At 37.6% G+C, this 19,879-nt stretch overlaps 1 protein-coding gene across 5 annotated transcripts in view; it reads right to left on the reverse strand.

The window, feature by feature from the left end:
• The window catches only part of MLLT6 (MLLT6, PHD finger containing), a 108,101-nt gene extending 90,948 nt beyond the window's left edge, over positions 1 to 17,153 (reverse strand). For 3 of the 5 annotated variants that reach the window (XR_003375047.2, XM_026710836.2, XM_026710840.2), the window contains exons 1-2: positions 16,582 to 17,152; positions 188 to 267 (exon numbers count right to left, since the gene is read on the reverse strand). Coding sequence is in view for 4 of the 5 variants with exons in the window: in XM_026710836.2 (XP_026566621.1) it covers positions 188 to 267; positions 16,582 to 16,690 (189 nt within the window). In the remaining variant the exon portion in view is untranslated. Of the gene's footprint in view, positions 1 to 187; positions 268 to 16,581 lie in introns of all 5 variants that reach the window. The other 2 variants (XM_026710839.2, XM_026710838.2) reach the window with 2 other exon arrangements.
• Positions 17,154 to 19,879: the final 2,726 nt, after the last annotated feature.

Here is a 19,879-nt window from a genome sequence, read left to right on the forward strand (position 1 = left end):
CCTAGTTCAGAAGCCACCAATGCTCCAGATGCAAGGTGAAACAATTGTTGTAGGCCTCTGTTTCCATGTTCCATTTTTGTACCCTTCACATTTAAGTGGTTAACTATTATTCAGAACCATATACTAACTATACTAGGATAAGCAAGTTTTATTCTGTTCTTCTGACATGTTTTCGATGTGTACTCACCACCCTGGCGGCTCTTTCTTGAGATTCACATTTTCGACAGAACCACGGTCCAGTGGGAACCTGAACAATTCCATAGCATGCTAAGAGAAGAAACAAGAAAATTGAGGAATGAAATTTGGGTTGCTATATATTTTTCTTGGTATGCTTGGTAGTTTCCTATTTCAGTCATAAATCTAAGATGAAATACAATTCTGTATTATTCAGGCTCTTAGCAAATTGACTGGACTCTCAAAACATCAGTGTGTACAATTTGTGATCCACCAAGCTGAATAGAGTCAACCAGCCATGTATGTACAGTATTGTACTGAGTAAGTTTCCTATTTTTGCGGGCTCCTTAATAGCACAAAACAAAAGGTCATCAAGGAACCAGCAGGCCACAATTCATGCTAGTGGCTGTATTTAGCTTGCAGCATCAATAATGACATAAATCTGTCATATTGCAACCTCCTTTGAAAAAAAACCCTCAAATTTTATTTACCAGTAAGTTACTATGAAGTTTATCCAAATTTGTATGTTGTTACTAAAATTTAGCAAAACAGCTTAAGTATTACAGATTAGTCTACTAGAAATTTTTAACACCAAATCCTATAACCTTTGAAAAATCAAAAATATTTACAAGATGCTGGATTTTTGAATGAAAAGTATTAAATCTGGCAATGGGCTCAGGAAATCAATGAAGACCTGGTTTTCCCACAGGTGTGAATAGCCTGAAAGTTAATGGGACAGGCATGGTGTATTTGATCTATGGATAGTATTGTCTTTTTTTACTTGAGTGATTTTTTTAATCACTTTGTTTTTATTCTTGTTTGCTGCCTAGAGTTTTTTTTGGTATATGGGTAGTCATATAATTTTGTTTAATAAAAAATAATATTAATCATAATAACTATATACAGCTTCTAGTTATACAGGCAAAATAATAATTACTGTAAATGAAAGCAGAGGAAAGCATGACAATGCCCTGTCAGCAAACTTCCCAAAAACATTTATTTGGATAACCTTATATATAAAAGAATCCTGCCAGGGATTATTTTGGGGTCAAATCCACAAGCATTTTCTATGTTTGGAATAGAAAAAAGAGTAGATAGCAGTCTATAGATACAAATGTAACAAATGGGATAATTTTTTTTCTTTCTGTAGTCATCAAAAATTTAACATTAGTATATAGGTTATGTATCTCAAGGAAATTATGCAAGGGGTTCCCAGAGAAGCCAGGCAAACAACTGTAGGAAACAGAAAATGAATAAAAGCATTAAAGCCTTGGCAAACAAGAGAGTCCTGCATCCCTCTTTAGCAAGGAGAAGGGAAAAAAGATCCCAATCTCATTGAACATGTTATTAATATTCCTTCCTGTTGAAAGAAACAGATGAAAGTGAGGAAAATCATGAACAGAGAGGAAACAGAACAAAAGGTACTACACTGGAAAAAAAAAGTATTGATTGATTGATGAAAATATGGTGCTGTTTTTCCCATGCAAAAAAACCAAAGCAACTTACAAGATATAAAAAGCATAAAAAATAATCATTTAAAAATGTCCTAGGGAACATAAATACATAAAGATCCAAAGTACTGTATCAGTTAATAAACAGAATAAATCAAGATAAGTAAAAATGTTTAAACAGACATCTTCACTTGTCAGACAATAAAAGTGATTTTTTAGGAGTAGTTTCTGAACTCACAGCTTTTCCAGAAAGTACTCTGCCAAAATTTGTGTTAAACTATGAACAAAAAACACAGAGTTGATTTTTCATTGATTTTCTAGAGTACAGGGGTCTAACCAAATCAAGAATTAAATAATTGAACATGCTTAATAAACCTAAATTCCCTTAAGACAAGGTTGTCAAACTGGATTTCTTTGAGAGCCGAATCAACATTGTAGTTTTCCTCCGCAGGCTTGCTGGGGAAGGAAGAGGCGGGAAGACAGGATAGATGCCTCCTGCAGCACCCTACCAGCTAATACGGGGTGCAGGGGGGCCGTTTGACCAGCAAAGAGTTGCAGGAGGCTATCCAGGATGAAAACAGACTGCATTGGGACCACGTGTGGCCCCCATGCCTTGTTTTGGCTGCCAGAGGCACCATGGGCAGGTCCTTTGTTATTTAAGCACCCCGCAGAGCAGTGATGGGATTTAATTTTTTTTACTAATGGTTCTGTAGGTGTGGCTTGGTGGGCATGACCATGTGACTGGGTGGGCATGGCCTTTTTTTTTTGCCCACCCATTTTTTGGGCCTTCCCCACCCATTTTTTGGGCCTTCTGGGCCTCAGAGGAGCCTTGGGGGAGGGGGTTGCTCCCATAAGGCTCTTCTAAGGCTCAGGAAGAAAAGGAACAGAGCATGGGAGGGGCACGCAGCACCCCTCCACACTCCATTTTGGGAGCTTCCTGGCCTCAGAAGAGCCTCAGAGGGAGTTTGCTTCCAGAAGGCTCCTCTGAGGCTCAGGAAGGAAAAAAAATGGTGGGAGGGGAATGAGCCATTTTTTGCCTTCCTGGACCTCAGCAAGGGGAATCCCGGCACAGCTGATCATATGTACAGCTGATTGTCGGGAGGGGGGGAAAAGGAAGAAATACCTTAGGTGAACGTCAGGCGAGCAGGGTGATGCGAACATCGGGTGGAAGGGCGATCAGATCAGGGGCGTAGCCAGCCAAAGCTTACTACCGGTTTGGCAACCCATGCCAAATCCTTGCTACCAGTTCGCCCGATGTGGTGCAAACCGGCTGAATACCACCACTGCCACAGGCCACATCTAGCCTGCAGGTTCTGAGTTTGACCCCTGCCTTAAGAAATAATTTCAAATTGATGAAATCCCAATTGTATTTATTCACTTTATCGTTACAATGTTGTGATCTATGATCACCCGAATAGGAATTGTTTCAACTAATTGAAAGGTTTCATCTCTAGATCTAAGTTATTAGGGCAGATGCGCAATCTACAAGGTTCAACCATTCAGAAAAAAATTAATATATTTCTAAAATCACCTTCTGACGAAAAAGGCATATATTGTACATCAGAGAAATCTACTGTTAAAAATGATATGTGCATTGGATCCAGATGCAGCGACCATTAAAGGCCCATTCAAATCAGTGCAATTTAAATCAATCTACTTGAATCTTACTATTTTTAACAGATTATTTTAATTTGGATCTAATGGTAAGGAAAACATGCAATTAATAAAATATAAAATATCATTACAATTTTCAAATTAAAGAAGGAGAATCAAAATAGAATAGAATAGAATAGAATAGAATAGAATAGAATAGAATAGAATAGAATAGAATTCTTTATTGGCCAAGTGTGATTGGACACGCAAGGAAGTTGTCTTTGGTACATACGATCTCAGTGTACTTAAAAAATACATTCATCAAGTATCATAAGATACAACACTTAGTGATAGTCATAGGAGACTAAATAAACAATCAAATCATGTAGGAAGGTAAATAAAATAATATAAATCATAAAGATACAAGCAATCTTACAATTTTATTTGTAAAATAATTTTAATGCTTCCATAGATTCCTCCAGGTTACTATTTAAAACTGTGCTTGTCCAAATAATTGAACCCTGTGGGATGTGAAACCCTAAAATAGGAATTTTATGTATTTATTATAATTAATAAACTGTATATCAGCAACAGTCAGCTGCATTCACTAGCAGACAGCTTATTTTAACAATATCTGTAGTTAATTTTTCTTCTAAATACCCATAATAATTCTTCTATCGAAAATTATTTTGGGGATCTATGCCTTTGACAACTGACATACTTTGCACTACATATATTTATTTTACTGTATATAGGAATAGCCTTGATGTACCTAAAATACAGCCTGAATTAAATTAGCAAACCTTGATATAAATCAAAGTAAAAGACCTTTCTTATTTCCCTCCCCACTCCTTTCTGAAGCAAAAGTAGCACTCAATAGTACTCAGATTAAACTAGAATATGTACATTTGCTTGGTTTGCTCTATTGCTAAAAGTGAGTCAGCAGCGTGATGTATGTGCAAACATAGCTAATGCAATTTCAGGCTACCTTAAGGGAGTACAAGTTTTCAGAACGCCATAATGACAGTTTTACATTATTCTGCATTAGCCATACATTTCATTACTAGGTCCAATTTGAGGCCTTAGACATTATAAAGGACATAGGTTGAAATGGGTTCACCTATGTCCTTTAGAATTTAAAGGAAGGATAATCATAATAGTGAATCGTATGGTAAGGAACAAAAAATAAAGTATCTGGTTTTGTTTAATTTGGAGAAGAGACCTGGAAGACTGAAGATAGGAATATCATGTCAGTCTTCAAATGTCTGATGGACAGCAAAACTTGTTCTCTACTACATCTGAAGAGATAAATTCAACAAATTTATGTTACAAGAAATATGAATTTTAGTTGATGGTAGAACAGTTTGATAAAATAAGCTTAGAATGGTTGATGGATTCTCCCTTGTTAGATGTCTTTGAAAAATCATGCCCTAAGAATATTCTAGCTCTGAATTCCCTGCAACCACCCTGGAGTTATTTTTGTTGTGTTACACAACAAAATCTCTGATTTTAAGTTAATGCATCATGTCAAACAGAGTCACAGGAGGGAAAAAGCAGTGGCATATAGCAACAGCAATAGCACCTAGACTTATATACTGCTTTATAGTGCTTTTATAGCTCTCTCTAAGCTATTTACAGAGTCAGCATATTGCCTCCAACAACCTGGGTCCTCATATACTCTGTTTTCCCAGTTATCCATTGAAACTTCTGATGTGCATAGAAATAATTCCCTTGCGACTGTATGTTTTGGTTGCTATGAAGGGAATTGGGATCTAATTATTCACATACAGTGCAAGTAACCTGTACTGGAGCTACAGAAGAGCTTTTCAAATCTAGGTTGAACTTTCTTTAAATATATACAATATTGGACCTCAACTCTTTTGTTGTGATTCAGAATGGTTCTAAAGGCAAGACATTCTTCTGAAATACTGATTGAATTAGAAATACATGAATACATGAATCTCCACTCCTACTCCTACTCCATGTTTGTAAACCAGAAAGGTTAATATTTGGTCAGGCAACATTTAAAGCTTCACTGAGTTGTTTTCAACAGTTTAGACGTGTGAGAAATACTACGTTGTTTCTTATCGAAAGTCATGCAGCAGATCTATTTCTGTCATATTTAAGAGATGTCACTCTAATAGCATCTAGAGGCCAGTTGAAAATGCCAGAAATTCTAAAAGATAGCAAAAGTTGGTCAATTGCCAAGGTTCTAAATCCAGCAAGAGCCCACAATTTTAACAATGCAATCATCTCCGCTTTGTACAGAAAAAAAATATTCAAAAGAGTTATTGGAATATCCCATCATTCTCACATTAGGGGTAGACACTAGAATCTATGATTGTAACTACAAAATCCTGGTGCCAAAGCTGTAATTAATATAGAAACATTCACAAAAGATGTGCTTTGCAGGAGCTTACTAGGTCAAATGAATCTGCAAGAAATGGATACACATGACAGAAATTTAAGGAAATGAAATTGGTATCATGAACTGTTTAGATCAGTTTTCAAAGTTGAGCACTTGGCTGTGCCCATTATTCAATTCAATAATAGCCACAATTCAACTGAGTCAGATTCATGGCTTTGTTCATTGACATCTAATGCTCTGACTGCAATACCCTACAGTCTAGTCTTTGTTAGTACAGATGGAGTTAGAACATCCAGAGGCAGCTGCTTTTTAATTTTATTCTAATTTCATTTTTGTTTTGCATTATATGATGTTTTTAATTGTTTGTTGTTCAAAGTTGCTTATGCAAGATGAACAGTCCTAAAAATGGAATGATGCAAGTAAATATATAATTCAAGAAGGTGGCTATAATCAGGCCAAACCATGCTCCTTTTTCATATGCACAAGGGTGGATTTTGGTCATGTGTACAATCTTCCTTTTTTTTAATGCACACACCTCTCCCCTCCATCACCATGCTGAAGGCCCTAGATCAGGGGTGTCCAACCTTGGCAACTTTAAGACTTGTGAACTTCAACTCCCAGAATTCCTCAGCCAGCTGGCTGAGGAATTCTGGGAGTTGAAGTTCACAAGTCTTAAAGTTGCCAAGGTTGGACACCCCTGCCCTAGATGAAATCAACTGCTAAGATGACACAGAAAACTCTTCTTGTGAATTTTGAGAACCTCGGGCAATCATTTCCAGCTACTCTCATATAGGAACCTTCTTCCCTATAAGAATATTGTTTATATGGTCTGGATTTCATCTTTGTTTTTCTTTTTTTCCCTTCTATGATATCTAGTGTCTCTATTTCGTACTGCAAAAGTGTATTGCAACCTCTTCAGGAACTGTATTAATGAGAACCAGAATAAAACTATATTAAATAAAGAAATGTTATGCACACTGATTGTAAAGAAACTTCTATCAAAGTTCAAGAGGACTCAGAAATATATGTGTACAGGGAATCCAACTATTTGTTTAATGACTATGCAAAATGACAATGGCAGTGAAAAAAAAGTGACTTACAACCTTTCTTTGCACTTACAACCAATGCAGCATCCTCATGGTGCCATGAACAAAATTTTGGTGCTTGGAAAATGGCATGTATTTACAAAAGTTGCAGGATCCTGGGTGTGTGTGTGCGTCCGTGCGTGTGTGTGTGTGTGTCATGCAATCCCCATTTGTAATCTCCCTAGCTGACTATTGGCAAGTAAAGTCAATGGGAGAAGCTGGTTTTGCTTAATGATGGCTGATTAATTTAACAACTACAGGGATTCACTTAACCATGGAAAAAAGGTTGTAAAATTAGGCATGACTCACTTAATCACCTTAGTTACCACATATAGTCTCAACTGTGGTTATAAGTTGAGGACTACCTGTACAGGATTGCAGTCCAAATGGTTTCCATGAGAAACCATCACAGAATTATATATAAACTGCTTTAAACCTGGACAAAAAAAATTCACAAAGAAGTATAACAGATTGAACGTGCACACACAAACGTACTCACATATAGTAGAAATAGTTAAGAGCATGGGCATTATATGTGTATTTGTGTATGTGAATATCGAGCTGAAAATATAATGATTTAGAGCCATTTTGCTTAGGTAATTACAGGTAAAGATGAACCTCCCATCATGGCAGTGAAGAGATTTTTATTTTTCAGCAGCAGAAAAACAGCTGGTAGATGTATGAGTCATCTTGATCAATCCATTCTAAGTTGCTGTGGTTAAGTGAAAAACAGTATTTTCTAAAATCATACTTTCTCACATTCTCTCTGAAATCATACTGAGAAAAATATTCCAAGCCTATAGTTGTAAATTTTCTATTTTCATAATAATGATTATTGTTCAAGATCACCATCCATCATTATTAACATTGCACAATGCTGCATTCTGTTGTAGCTTAGCTTGTCCTTGCAGATTTGCTTTGTGATAATTTAAGAAGGGGTGTGTGTGGCTTTTCAAAAAATAAATATACTGGAAAAATACAAATATCATATAATCTATTAACAAATAGCTACAATATGCAGAATGGCATTGGCAAGTCTATGTTAAGTGTGGTTTAATGTAAAAATTCTAAATTTGGACTGCAAAAATATGGATAACTATTAAATGGTCCAAGATCAAAGATCTAGAATTGTCCCTAGGAAGTTATCTGTATATGAGGAAAAATTTGGATAACCATTAGATGATAGTAATGCTTGGAGCTGTCCATCTGGATTTATGGATACCAGTAGAACCCCTCCACTAGTGATTTGCAAGGTTATTAAAATATTTTTTTAAAAAAAGCAAATTAAACAAACAAAACAATGTAAGATTATGACAAAATTAAGAGTAGATTATTCCATCAAACAAATGTGAGCTCATTTCTTATGCTCAATACTATTTCATGGGCTGAATATGTGCATCGAGTAATCTTTTTTAATGTTCATTTGTATGTGCTTCAATATTTTGCATCCAAATAAATAAAAGAAGAAACAACAGTTTCTCCCTCTAACTTTATGCACAAATGTTGACATACCTATACACTAACTAAGGTAGTTGTTTGCAAATTAGTATCCTCTCCAGATATATAGATCTACATCTATTTTCTATTTCGGCCAGGTTGTGAAGGCAGAGAAGCTGAACATAAGTATAACTACAGAGGAAAAAGAATAAAGGGCACTAGATTGAAAAGATTAATCAATAAAAAATACAAATACCAGTGATGTATTTAATTAATAATAATTTTAAAAACCATCCTGATAGGACAGAATGAAAAATACAGAGATCCTGGCTGTTATAATGTGACTCTTCCTGTGATGCCTCATTTCTAGACTGATATTCTCATCTTTTCAACCTTGTTTCCAAGACAAGTTCAGAGTTTACCAATTCACTCTTATTAATCAATACTATGTCTAAATTCTGAGATCTATGTCATAGTGAAGATAAGTGGTTCATGGGAATAACTACGGTTGCCAGACTCATTACTACAGTACTGTACTGGAAGACACATCTCTGCTACTAATCAGGAGACTAAAGTTCTCCTTTCCATGTTTGAAAATCCTGGCTATTTTATTAGTTTGGGTAATTGCCCAGGTCTGGATTCCCAACTTTGCTTAACTTTATTTTAAAATGTGACATCCAGTAGGATCTGTTATTAATAATCTCTTCTTCAAATTTCATGTTCCCTTCTTACTTCCTTTCTCTACCCCTCCCTTTATTACTATTTGCATTTACTGTTGCTTTACCATAAAAGGAAAAACTAGTAAAAAAAAACCTATAAATATGCCCATAAGGATATGAACATATAAATAATCCCAGCATCCTACATGAAAAATACAAGGATCTCAAAGGAGGATAACAGCTTTAACCTACAAGGAACAAATATCAAAAAGATGGGATCCTTCTAGAAAGAAGCCCCTCCATATATTTGGATTATAATTTCCAGAAACTTAAACATCCACCAGTTTAACATATCTGAGGCCATCATTTATCTGTGAATATGTTCACTGAAAAAGGTGAAACTTAACTTCTGAATGGGCATGTACAGGATTGACCTGTTTGTATGTTTTTAATCTTAACCTTTGTTCTTTTTGAAGAAAGTTGATAGGGATATTTACATTTCTTCCTTCTTTCTATTTTCTACTCATAATATCACATAAAGTAAGTTACGCTAAGAAAAAGAATTTAACTCAATGAAATTTCATGGACAAATCCTTTTCCTAAACTACACTGGCTCATTACACAAGAGCATAGAAGCAATAGAGGAATCTATGTGAGAGTTGAGCAGATACTGGCATGGTGTTTGCTCACTTGTGAGAGATTGCAGGGGTCAGTTTTCTCCCAGTTATTTAATATTTACATGAAGCCACTGGGGGAGGCCAGCTGGTGCTTTGGGCATAATATCTAGCTTTATATTGCAACCTCATGTCACCCTGAAGATACTGTCAAAGGTTTGTCCAGATCCCTGGAGACTATATGGGCTTAGATGGGAAAGAATGGGCTAAAATGTAAGTCTAGTAACACTGTATTTTCAGATTCTCCCTATGGCCTCAATGGTAATTCTAGACAGAGCTGCACTATCCCTACAGGAGCAGATCCTCCTGGACTTAAGGCTTCTGCTCTATCAGCAAATGAAAGGCATCTGCCCAGTAACAGCGATGCCCTAGTTGTGATCTTATCCAGGATATCAGAACCTTGCTTCATTGGCACGTCTCCATCACCATTTCTTTAGACTATTGTATAGGGTTGCATTAAGGATGATGAAAAATTGGTGGAAAATGCAATGAATCAGATCATCACTATGAATAGATGGTAGGATCATATTGCATCTATATTTCAGGCCTTGCGCTGGCTCCCTTTTAGCTCCTGGATGTAGTGCCAATTTTAATATATAAAGCCCTTCAGGGCTCAGCCCCAAATTACTTTTAGGACCACAAAGGCTCCACAGAAGTTGCTTGACTTTTGATTATGTGGGAGATTCAGCTGATTATTCTCCATTTTGGGAAGGACAAGGTAGTTGAAACTCAAAGTATTGTTTTTCTACTCTTCCTCTGGAATAGTCTTCCACTGAAGGTTTGTTTAATTGTGATGCTGTTTACCTTCCAGAAGGTGTTGAAGATGAAACTTTTCTGGAGGATGTTTAAATTACGTTGCCACTTAATTGTTCCTCACAAGGTTAGATATTTAAGGTATTTTATCATTACACATCTTTTGATTCACTGTAAGCTGCTGAAAGCGGGTTTTTTTCGGTTGTGAAAGAATAGAAATGCGATAAACTAACTAGAAGTCCTTTTGCCTAGCTTGGCAGCTCAATTAAATCAAACTTTAGGATCATGTATTCATTTACATATGACTTTGTATCAAGCATATTTCTTGAGAAATAAAAAAGAAATTATTAAGAACAGTTTTTATTATAATGAATGATAGCTTTTGTAGAAACCTGAGTTTTCTTTCTTTCTTTGCACACTGAAATGAAAACAGTTCGAGCTTTCATTAATTAGGCACTAGTTAAAAGATAGATAATTAATAAACACGATTTGTGGACCTTTACCTCTATCTCAGAGTTGTTGTTTGATGAAGGAATGGGTTGAGGATGAAAATCTATCTAACCATTCAGATGGAAATGCCTCATCAATTTTCCTTCTTTGGAATCATATTGGGGCACACACTTATTTTTAAAACTCCGCTAGACAATACACACCTGATCAATATGATTTTCTTCAGTCTTAGCTAACTTTTTGGACTAGTGGATGTGTAGTTTTGAGAGTAAGTTATTAATGTTGTGATAAAATGGTTTTTATGGGAAGGGGATTTGTTTGTTTATCAAACAGCAGCTGCGAGAGCATAGCAAGTTACAATACAAGCCACTAATTTACCAGCAGATAAACTGATGGTGTTGCTCCTCAGTACTCTTTTAATTTTTCCTGATGTTTTCTAGCACCCCAAATTATCTTGATCCTTTCTGACAGGCAATTGTTTACAATTTCAAATAAAATGCTGAATTATATCTTATCGCTTTGGTTTTCTAAAGAGGCAATCTTTAAATAAATACATAATTTGAGGTTGAAGTTTAAATTTTCTGCATCCCAGTTTTCCATCTTTTTTTAATTAGAAAGGAGGCAGAACAGGGAACCTACAGGATATCAAGCACAATCCCCGGAGAGATACTTGCAGCCCAAGATTGTATGAATGCACCATCCAGTCTACTACTTGTACCTTTGATGTCATTATTTATTATGTTTATTTATTCTACAAGCTCATGGCATTTTATAAAACAATTTAAAAAATGCTTCCTTAACATTAAAAAACATTTTCTGTAAGTATAATTAATTGAATAAAAAAAAACCATAACTAACCAAAGTTTTAACAACACAAAGGTAAATTATAGTAATTGTGATAATGAAAAATAAAAAACTCTATTTCATGGCTTCCAGATTACTAAAAGGCATGGAGGAAAAGTTAAAAGGAAGTGGGAGGTGAGTATTTCATAAAGCTGGAGCAGTGACTAAAAAATAGTACCTCTGTCCTTAATTGCCTATATTTTGTTAAAATGGGATGTTTTTATCCCTTTTTAAAATTTATGTATTTTTGGTAAACTCATGGCAGTAATGACCCAAAACCTCTCCCTGTGTAATCTAGGAAAAGCATACTAGATAACTGATACAGACAGAAGAAGTTGATTCTGTGAGTATCTAGACGCCAAACCATATAGGCCTTTCGAGTTCAAAAGCGATAGTTTGAACATTAACTGGAAATCTTTTGGTACCTAAGGGCAGGGGTCCCCAACCACTGGGCCCTGGACCGGTACTGGTCCGTGGATCATTTTGTACCGGGCCGCAAAGAAAATAAAAATAAAAAATAAAAATAAAATAAAAATGGCGGCTTCCTTCGCCTTCGGTGAATGCTGCTGGGATCAGCTTTGGCTGAGAAAAAGAGGCGAATAGTTATTAAAAGGAGGGAGACACCTGAAGGATGAGGCTGAGGAAGGCAGGGCCGAGAGGCGGGGCTTCTCAGCCATTCTGCAGGGACTTGTCCTGAGTCGCGGAGACAGCAGTGGGCTGCTGCCACCCAGGCTTAGTTTTGAAGGCGCTCCTCAGCCAGGCACAGTTCCTGAATCTGCAGCTGAAACCCTCCGTTTTAAATGTCCCAATAGAAGAGAATATCTGTTGCTCAGGGTTGCAATGAGGAGGCCTTGGCGTTCCCTGAACTTGGTGGTTTGCTGGCGGATGTTTTATTATCCAACTAGGTAACAACATCAGATGTTACCTACTCAGGTAGTGAAACGTCTGCAAGCAAACCACCAAACTCGGACTCCACCCCCCCACCCGGTCCTTGAAAAAGTGTTTCTGCATGAAACTGGTCCCTGGCACAAAAAAGGTTGGGGACCACTGCCTAAGGGCACCTAACAGGTGAGTAACACATGCCAATAACCAGGTTACTGCTCTCAGAATGTTAAAATATTCACGGGTCCTTAGTGCTCTTTGAAAATTTCAGCCAGATCATTCTTTTAAAAAATGGCACACATTAAAAAATAAGGCAGCAGCAGCAGCAGCAGCAGCAGCAGCAGCAAAAAAATAAAAACAAAAAAACACCCAATTTGTGAAAAGTGAGGCCAGGAATTTTAACTTGATGATCATGTGTCTTATTTTGTAAAGAACAATCCTTGGTCCAATTCCACTTTAATAATCAGATTCTAAAAAGATAAAGAAAGTAGCAAAAAATGGAAGATACCCATCCATAAGCATCTTGCCTAGAGAGTGAACAGATGTGCAGAGCTCTGACTCTTCCTTATTATTATGAAATATTTTGAATTTTAATTATAGAATTATTTCTAAATTAATCAGCATCTGGGAAAAGTTGAGTTAACTGCCAACAGCGAAGGAAGGAAGGAAGGAAGGAAGGAAGGAAGGAAGGAAGGAAGGAAGGAAGGAAGGAAGGAAGGGATTTAGTTCCATCAAAAGTTATATAGCCTAGCTGCAAATATCTGTTTCCTAAATCAATAGACAGTCATGTAGCCACCAGTTAGTTATTACAATTCAAAGGTTACGTCTTTTTACACAGCTTTATTTGCTTATGCAAAGATGTTTGTAGTGCAGATAAGGTAACTACCAGTATGATGACTTTACACCTTCATGTAAGTTTTAAGGTGACAGTCCTATCTGACCAAACTGGGTTTTGTATGTCTGAGATAAAAGAAAACTTTTCCTGCAAAACCAGCACAGTAATGGATTTTGCCACCCAGTCATATGTTAAGACGGGGGTAGCTATACAAGTTTAATAAATAGATATGGTATTGTAGTAACAAAATGTGCATCCCCATCCTAATACATCACCTTGATATAAGTTTAATAAAAACCCTGGGCTTTTACATTGCATTGCCAATATTTCAAAGTTCTATGGCCAAAGGGGAAATCTAAAATGTTACCCATTTAGGAGGCTAGTCAACATTTTTACAAACTGTTAATCACTATTAATGTATTTATAACTTAACTTTACATCTAGCTGCAACAGCTCTCCCTAACAGTCAGCTAACCAGCCACATGGGGGTAGGTGTTGTCAAAAGGTCAAATTAGTGGTTCTAGCAATGTGATAAATATTGTATATTTTTTGTAGGTGTATTTTTATTGAAGAACATAAAAAGAAACAGGACTGTTGCAACCACCAACTTTTTTTTTTACCTTCCCTATAGATGCTGTTTCACCTGACACGTTTCTTTTTTGCAAATTTGCTTGTATGCCTAATTATTTTTATGTGTTGGATATTCAAGAGCTAGCATCAAAGCTACTAAAATAGACTTGATTTTAAATAAGGATTCATTTCAAACTTTATTGTGGAAACAACTAGATAAAATGATCAGCTGTAACCTAAGTTAAATCTTATGCTGTGAAATATATAATATGTAATATGAATAAAGTGTAATTCATTGTATATCTAGATCACTATATCCGAAACTTTCTGCTGTTCAGAACTACTAGATAAATATTTGGAAAATGCAGGAAACGCCAAATTAAACACACACCCCTACATTTTTGTCTTTAAAAGCTCAGGAGTTCACATTTTTTTAGCAAGTAATGTAGAGATTATGGTTGAATTTGTGTATTCGATCCCCTGCATTTTAAGAGGATTTTTAAACTAAATGTAAACAGTAATTCATAATTAAACATTAACATCCCATGGCATTGTAGTAACTCATGTTCTTCAATGTTCTTCAATAGAAATTTATTGATCATTACAGCACTAAGATCTTTACTAAAATCCTTTGTTTTGATATTAACTATTTTAGTTTCTAACTCATTCTTTTTGTTACTTGCGTGATGAGACTTAAAGTCTCTTACTACATTCTTGTTCACTATTGTCAGTTTTTTTGAACTGAAGTACTTACTACCTATGTATTATCCACACATGCACTTGCATAAACAAGTTTTTGGCCAGTGATTCATTTTTGGAAATCAGCTGATGGTCAGAATGCAGAGTTCTGAATATTTTAGTGGTAACAAATACCGTAAGATTGTGGTGGATCACTTGGTGAACCTCCATTGATCACTGGTATTGCACAAACCATTCATTAAGCTAGATAATAGATGACATGCCCACTGAAGTCAAGCTTGACTCTAGGTAATTATATGCCTATGTAAATACTATATGTAAATATGCATATATGCAATATATAAATACTGTGATCTTTGCATAATATATGTTGCCATTATGTTTTTCTGGGATTCCACCACCCACCCACCCCCAATCTTCCAGTTGTCCTGGGATGTTCTGGTGGTTTCCCATCTAGGTTCATTCCAGATCCAGCAACACTTAAATTTATCTAGACCAGCCAAAATTGATTAGATACTGTCATCTCCTGTGACAGCTGTTTCCCTTTTTAAAAGATGTCAGTTATAAAACCAGGTCATATAAATTTATTATATTGTAAGATTTATAGGAGAGGAAAAAAAAAGAAATGAATTCTGTTTGGACGCCTCCTCCAACTTCCATCAAACTTAAAAAGTCTACGTAAACAAATATGTTCTGCCAAGTGAAGACAGCATTTGTGGACCGGGAGAATATTCACAAAAGTTAAATTTCAGCTATCACAGATGAAGTTTAGACATTAGGGAAGAAGGCAGCCCCCGTTATTCTCCTATGTAAATGAATGTTCCAGAACAATGGGTTTGCCACAAACTGAAGTCCAGTATATGACCAAATGAAGATTTCTCCTTTAAAATGACTATTCACCACAGCAAAGAATTCTAAACTATGCTCATTCCCCTTTCAGTCATTTAGCTCTCAGATGTGAGGCTACAACAATAAATCTAGCTCCGAGGCAGGGTGTAACTGAGGTATTTCTACTTCAGTCTGATATGTCCAGGATTAATGATCTACTACAGGTAACTAGAAAGTGGTAATAAGAGAATGTTCTTTTCTCTCTCTCTCTCTGTCACACACAGACACAGACACACACACTCTTCAGCTTTCTTTACACCAGGTGGCTCTGCAAAGAAGTATATTCCCAGGTTGGTCCTTGGGACTTTCTGTTTTGCTTCACTTGCAATTGCAGGCCAAAAAGTCCCCCCTCTCCCACCCCACCCCAAACATTGAAATAAACAATAAAAAATCCCCAATGTTACAGGGCAGCTAATAATAGAAGCTCAGCTAATCCGGAAGGAAGCTGAGGGAGACAGTCAGAGGTCACTGCCATTCTGAATCTACGTCAAATAATATATTTTTACAACATCCATTACAAACTGACACTTCCCTGTCCCCTCTATGCTTCTGGAGTCTGTTGGCATTCAGATGTATCCCATCTTCACCATCTTTATATGGTGGTGCAATTAAAAATTAATGAACAGGAAAGCAAAACAAAGCAATAACTAGGAGCATATACACAGACATACTGATAGTCAGTGGAGAAGGCTAAAATCATGCTTTTCATAGGCAACATACATAGGCTACCACACGTTTAACCTTTTTCCTCAAATCTTTTCTCCCTTTTCTTTTTTCTTTCTTTCTTTCTTTTTTGCACAGCACTGCATCCGTCTCCCTCTCCCCTGTCAAGTGTATCCCAACGGAACAAAAGGCGCTAGAATTCCTTCAATGCGTGGTTACAACAACAATAACAATGATGAAGATGATGGTGGTGGTGGTGGTGGCGGCGGGGATGATGATGTATGTTTTAGCCCGCCTCCAACTCTTCTTCCTCCATGTCGAAAACCAATCCCGCCGCTTTTTTATTTTACTGAAAGCTTGCGAAGGTTTTGGGGAGGCAATCAGTGAGGGAGGAGGTGGTCCCGGTTAACCCCACGGTCTTTTTCCAGATCTGCCAAGCCACTTCTGGCAAGTGCCCGGAGAGTTAGAAGGCGAGTCGGGGTTTGGCGGGGAACGGGAGGGGGGGAGGTGTTGGCCAAGGTATCCGCGGGGAGGAAAGGCTAGGTGGGGGGTCTTACCTTGATGCACCGCCACGTTACAGCCATGCCCATCACAGTAGACCAGAGGGTTCTCTGCCCAGCCGCGTTCATCAGAACAGACGCAGCAGCCGCCCACCATCTCCTTCATTCTTCCATAAGTTTCTTTTTTGCTGATTTCCCACCCCACCACCCCCTTGTTGTGTTACTGCTGGCGCGTCTGTTTCCAAGCACGCATTTACTCCTCGTCCTTTTCTTCCTCTTCTTGATCTCGGGCCTTCTCTCCTCCCCCGACCCGCCTTGATATGTAAAAGATATGCCCCCACACAATCCGCTATGACGGGGAAGAAGGCAGAAGGCTCGGACGCCTCCCCCCCGGACGAAAATGCCACATTGTTATTTGCAAAGGGGAGCTTGGCGGCATCTCTGGCGCTGAGCTCGGGCAGACGCGGTGGCTGGTCCCCAGGCACACCGACACACTCACCGACACCCGACGCTCACGCGCGCACACACGCACACAACGTCGCCCTGGCTGCTTGCTGCCGACCGCGCAGCAATTATGGTTCTGAAGTCTTAGTTTCGGGGACAGCCGGCCGGGGCGCGCTGGAATGTAGGGGTGTGGGACCTTTTATTCGGCTTTATTGCTGCCTTTCTCTTCCCCCATTTGCACCCCGCGACCCGCTTTTCTGTGACCATGCCGAAGGGGAGGGGGGGGGCTGCTATTTGTTTCTTTTTCCGGCTTCCTCAAGGCAAGGAGGGGGAGAAGGAGTTAGCATCTAAAGTACGGGAATACTTTCCCTCCCTTTCTCTCTCTTCCGTTTTCCCTCTCTTGTTTATTGTCCAATATGGGGCAATAGACGAGGGAAAAAGAAGAAAAGCGGGGGGAAGGAGGAGGAATATTACAGGAGGAATATTACACTCGCTTAAAAACCTATTATCTAACGATTGACAGATAAAAGCGTCATCAGCGCCACCTTTTGGCCAAAGCAGCGAATAAACAAATCTTTACGGGGGAGGGGGAAAGGAAAGAACGCGTTAGTTTATATCAATCAATTATAATTTATTTTTGCAACCCATAGGGTATAACATCTACGTTTATACAATGTGCAATAAAACAGAAAACTGTAATTAATAAACACAGTTTAAAATGATATAACATCTGGCTGATAGCCATTCAAAAAAAAATATGAACCAAATGTATAAACATCCCAAAACAGACAAAATTTGAGATAGCTGTGTTGAATCACAAGGAAATATCAAGGAAATTAGAGATACACTTCACTAGGACTAATCAAAATGTCAAAGTAAATTTTTTATAAGTAAATATCTGGCTGAATTCTCACTTTCATTTTGGTTTATATATTGGCTGAAAATTCAGGAAAGTAAATTAGACCAATATGTTGGAGTAGGCATTGGATGAGGTAAAAGATATGTCTTGGCATCTGGGCAGTTGCTCTAAAATGAAATTATGTGAGAGAAAAATGGGAGAGAGAAAATATTAATTCAATCTTGTCCTGGATCTGGATTCTTCTTAAGCATCTATTTGCAGTAGAATAAAATTGATGAGATTTTTGCAAAGAAAGATAAGCGGTGACATGACAGCAGTTTGTAAATCTTTCATGATGAAAAGAAACATGTTATTTTTCCATTTCTTACAACACTAGAATTCAAGTTGCCTGGTAAAAATAAGGAAAGATTAAGAACTGGTGGAAGGAAGTATTTATTGGTGCAACATAAAGTTAAATGATGGAATTTCCCAGCATCAGATTTCATTGTGTCACCCATTTAGATGGTTTTTAAAAAGGACTAATCAAATGTGTGAGGGATGGAATTATTGGTCACTTTTATGGTTCTTTCCCTTCTAATGAACAAAAATACTATCCATTGAGTTTGTAGGAAACTGTATTGCTATGAAACTCACTGCCTCCACTACAGATTCTTAGCTTGCCTGCTGTTCTGGCTTACTGTTGAAATAGTGCTGTTCTGATTACATGTGTAGCACATAATAAGCAAAATGATTGGTTGATTACTCGTTTTACTGTTCTTCTAAGCTTGTCATCAATAATCACAACCTTGTACTAGAAACAGAGCAGGTCTGACTGTAAATTGCATGCATCATCATTATGCTTTTTCTCATGCTGTTCCTCATAAAAAAATGATTGGCATCACAACGACAGTGAGTCACAGGCAGCACTTTATTTAGAATTTGGCAACAAATGCCAACTTCCCAGATACCTCCACATTTTGTTCAAAAAGCAGTTGGGAGGTGTGTGGGGTTAGTCATATCATCTCACTATTATGTTATGCTACCTTGCTTTCAAACAGCAAGGACATAGGGTCAAAGTACTTATTATGCTGTCAGTTGAACTAAAGCACAATTTTGACTTACTCTGCATCATTTTAATTTACTAGCCACTGTTTTTTTTTTCCCCCATCACTCTGTAGTGCAGTGGTCCTCAAACTTTTGGGCACCGGGAACTGTGGTTCTGTGGAGAGAGGTTTTTCTGCGGACCGGAGGGGGCATGGAATTGTGTGCTGCCTGCTTTGCTAGTTTGTACATCCTAGTTGCTGGCATGCCGCAGACTGATGCCTGACCACAAACCGGGAATTGGGATCTCTGCTGTAGTGGATGTGAAATGGCACACACACACACACACCCCTGAAAGGAAAGCTTTTGCATAAAGGTGGACAGAGAAGCAAAAAGGGGATCCCTTTGCTGTGCTAAAAAATACAGATTCAAAAGAAACCACCAAATATCTTCTATGCTTTGTCAGGCAGAAATGGAGTCAGATAGTTAGAAAACCACTTATTGGCAGTTTCAGCTGGTAGTCACATCTTTGGTCCCTGGTCAACTTCAGCTGCATTGCTTTGTCAAAGAACTGGGCACATCACACTGAGAAGGCAATGTGAGAATAATAGCAGCTGAAATTGACCAAGGACTGAAGATGTGATTATGAGCTGAAACTACCAATAAGCACTTCTCTAATCATCTGCTTCCAGTTCTGACATAATGCCTGACAAAGCATAGAAGATATTTCATAGCTTTTGGCTGTTGTTGAATACTATCAGTTTAATGGGAGAAATGCTACTTTTAGCAATGGTATGTATACCTAGAGACAGCTCATGAGAATGAAGTGAAGACAAAGCAAATAATAGCACATCTTAATATGCTACTTAATGTTTCTTAAAATGAATATAAAGATAAAACCAGAGACCTTTTTAAGGCTTAATACAGGGTTCTTCAAACTTGACCACTTTAAGACTTGTGGACTTCAACTCCCAAAATTCCTCTTCCAGTCATATTAGCTCAGGAATTCTGGGAGTTGAATTCCACAAGTCC

The sequence above is a fragment of the Pseudonaja textilis genome, chromosome Z (assembly GCF_049901715.1).
Source record: "Pseudonaja textilis isolate UNSWEBS1 chromosome Z, rPseTex1.2, whole genome shotgun sequence".
Taxonomy (NCBI): Eukaryota; Metazoa; Chordata; class Lepidosauria; order Squamata; family Elapidae; genus Pseudonaja; species Pseudonaja textilis.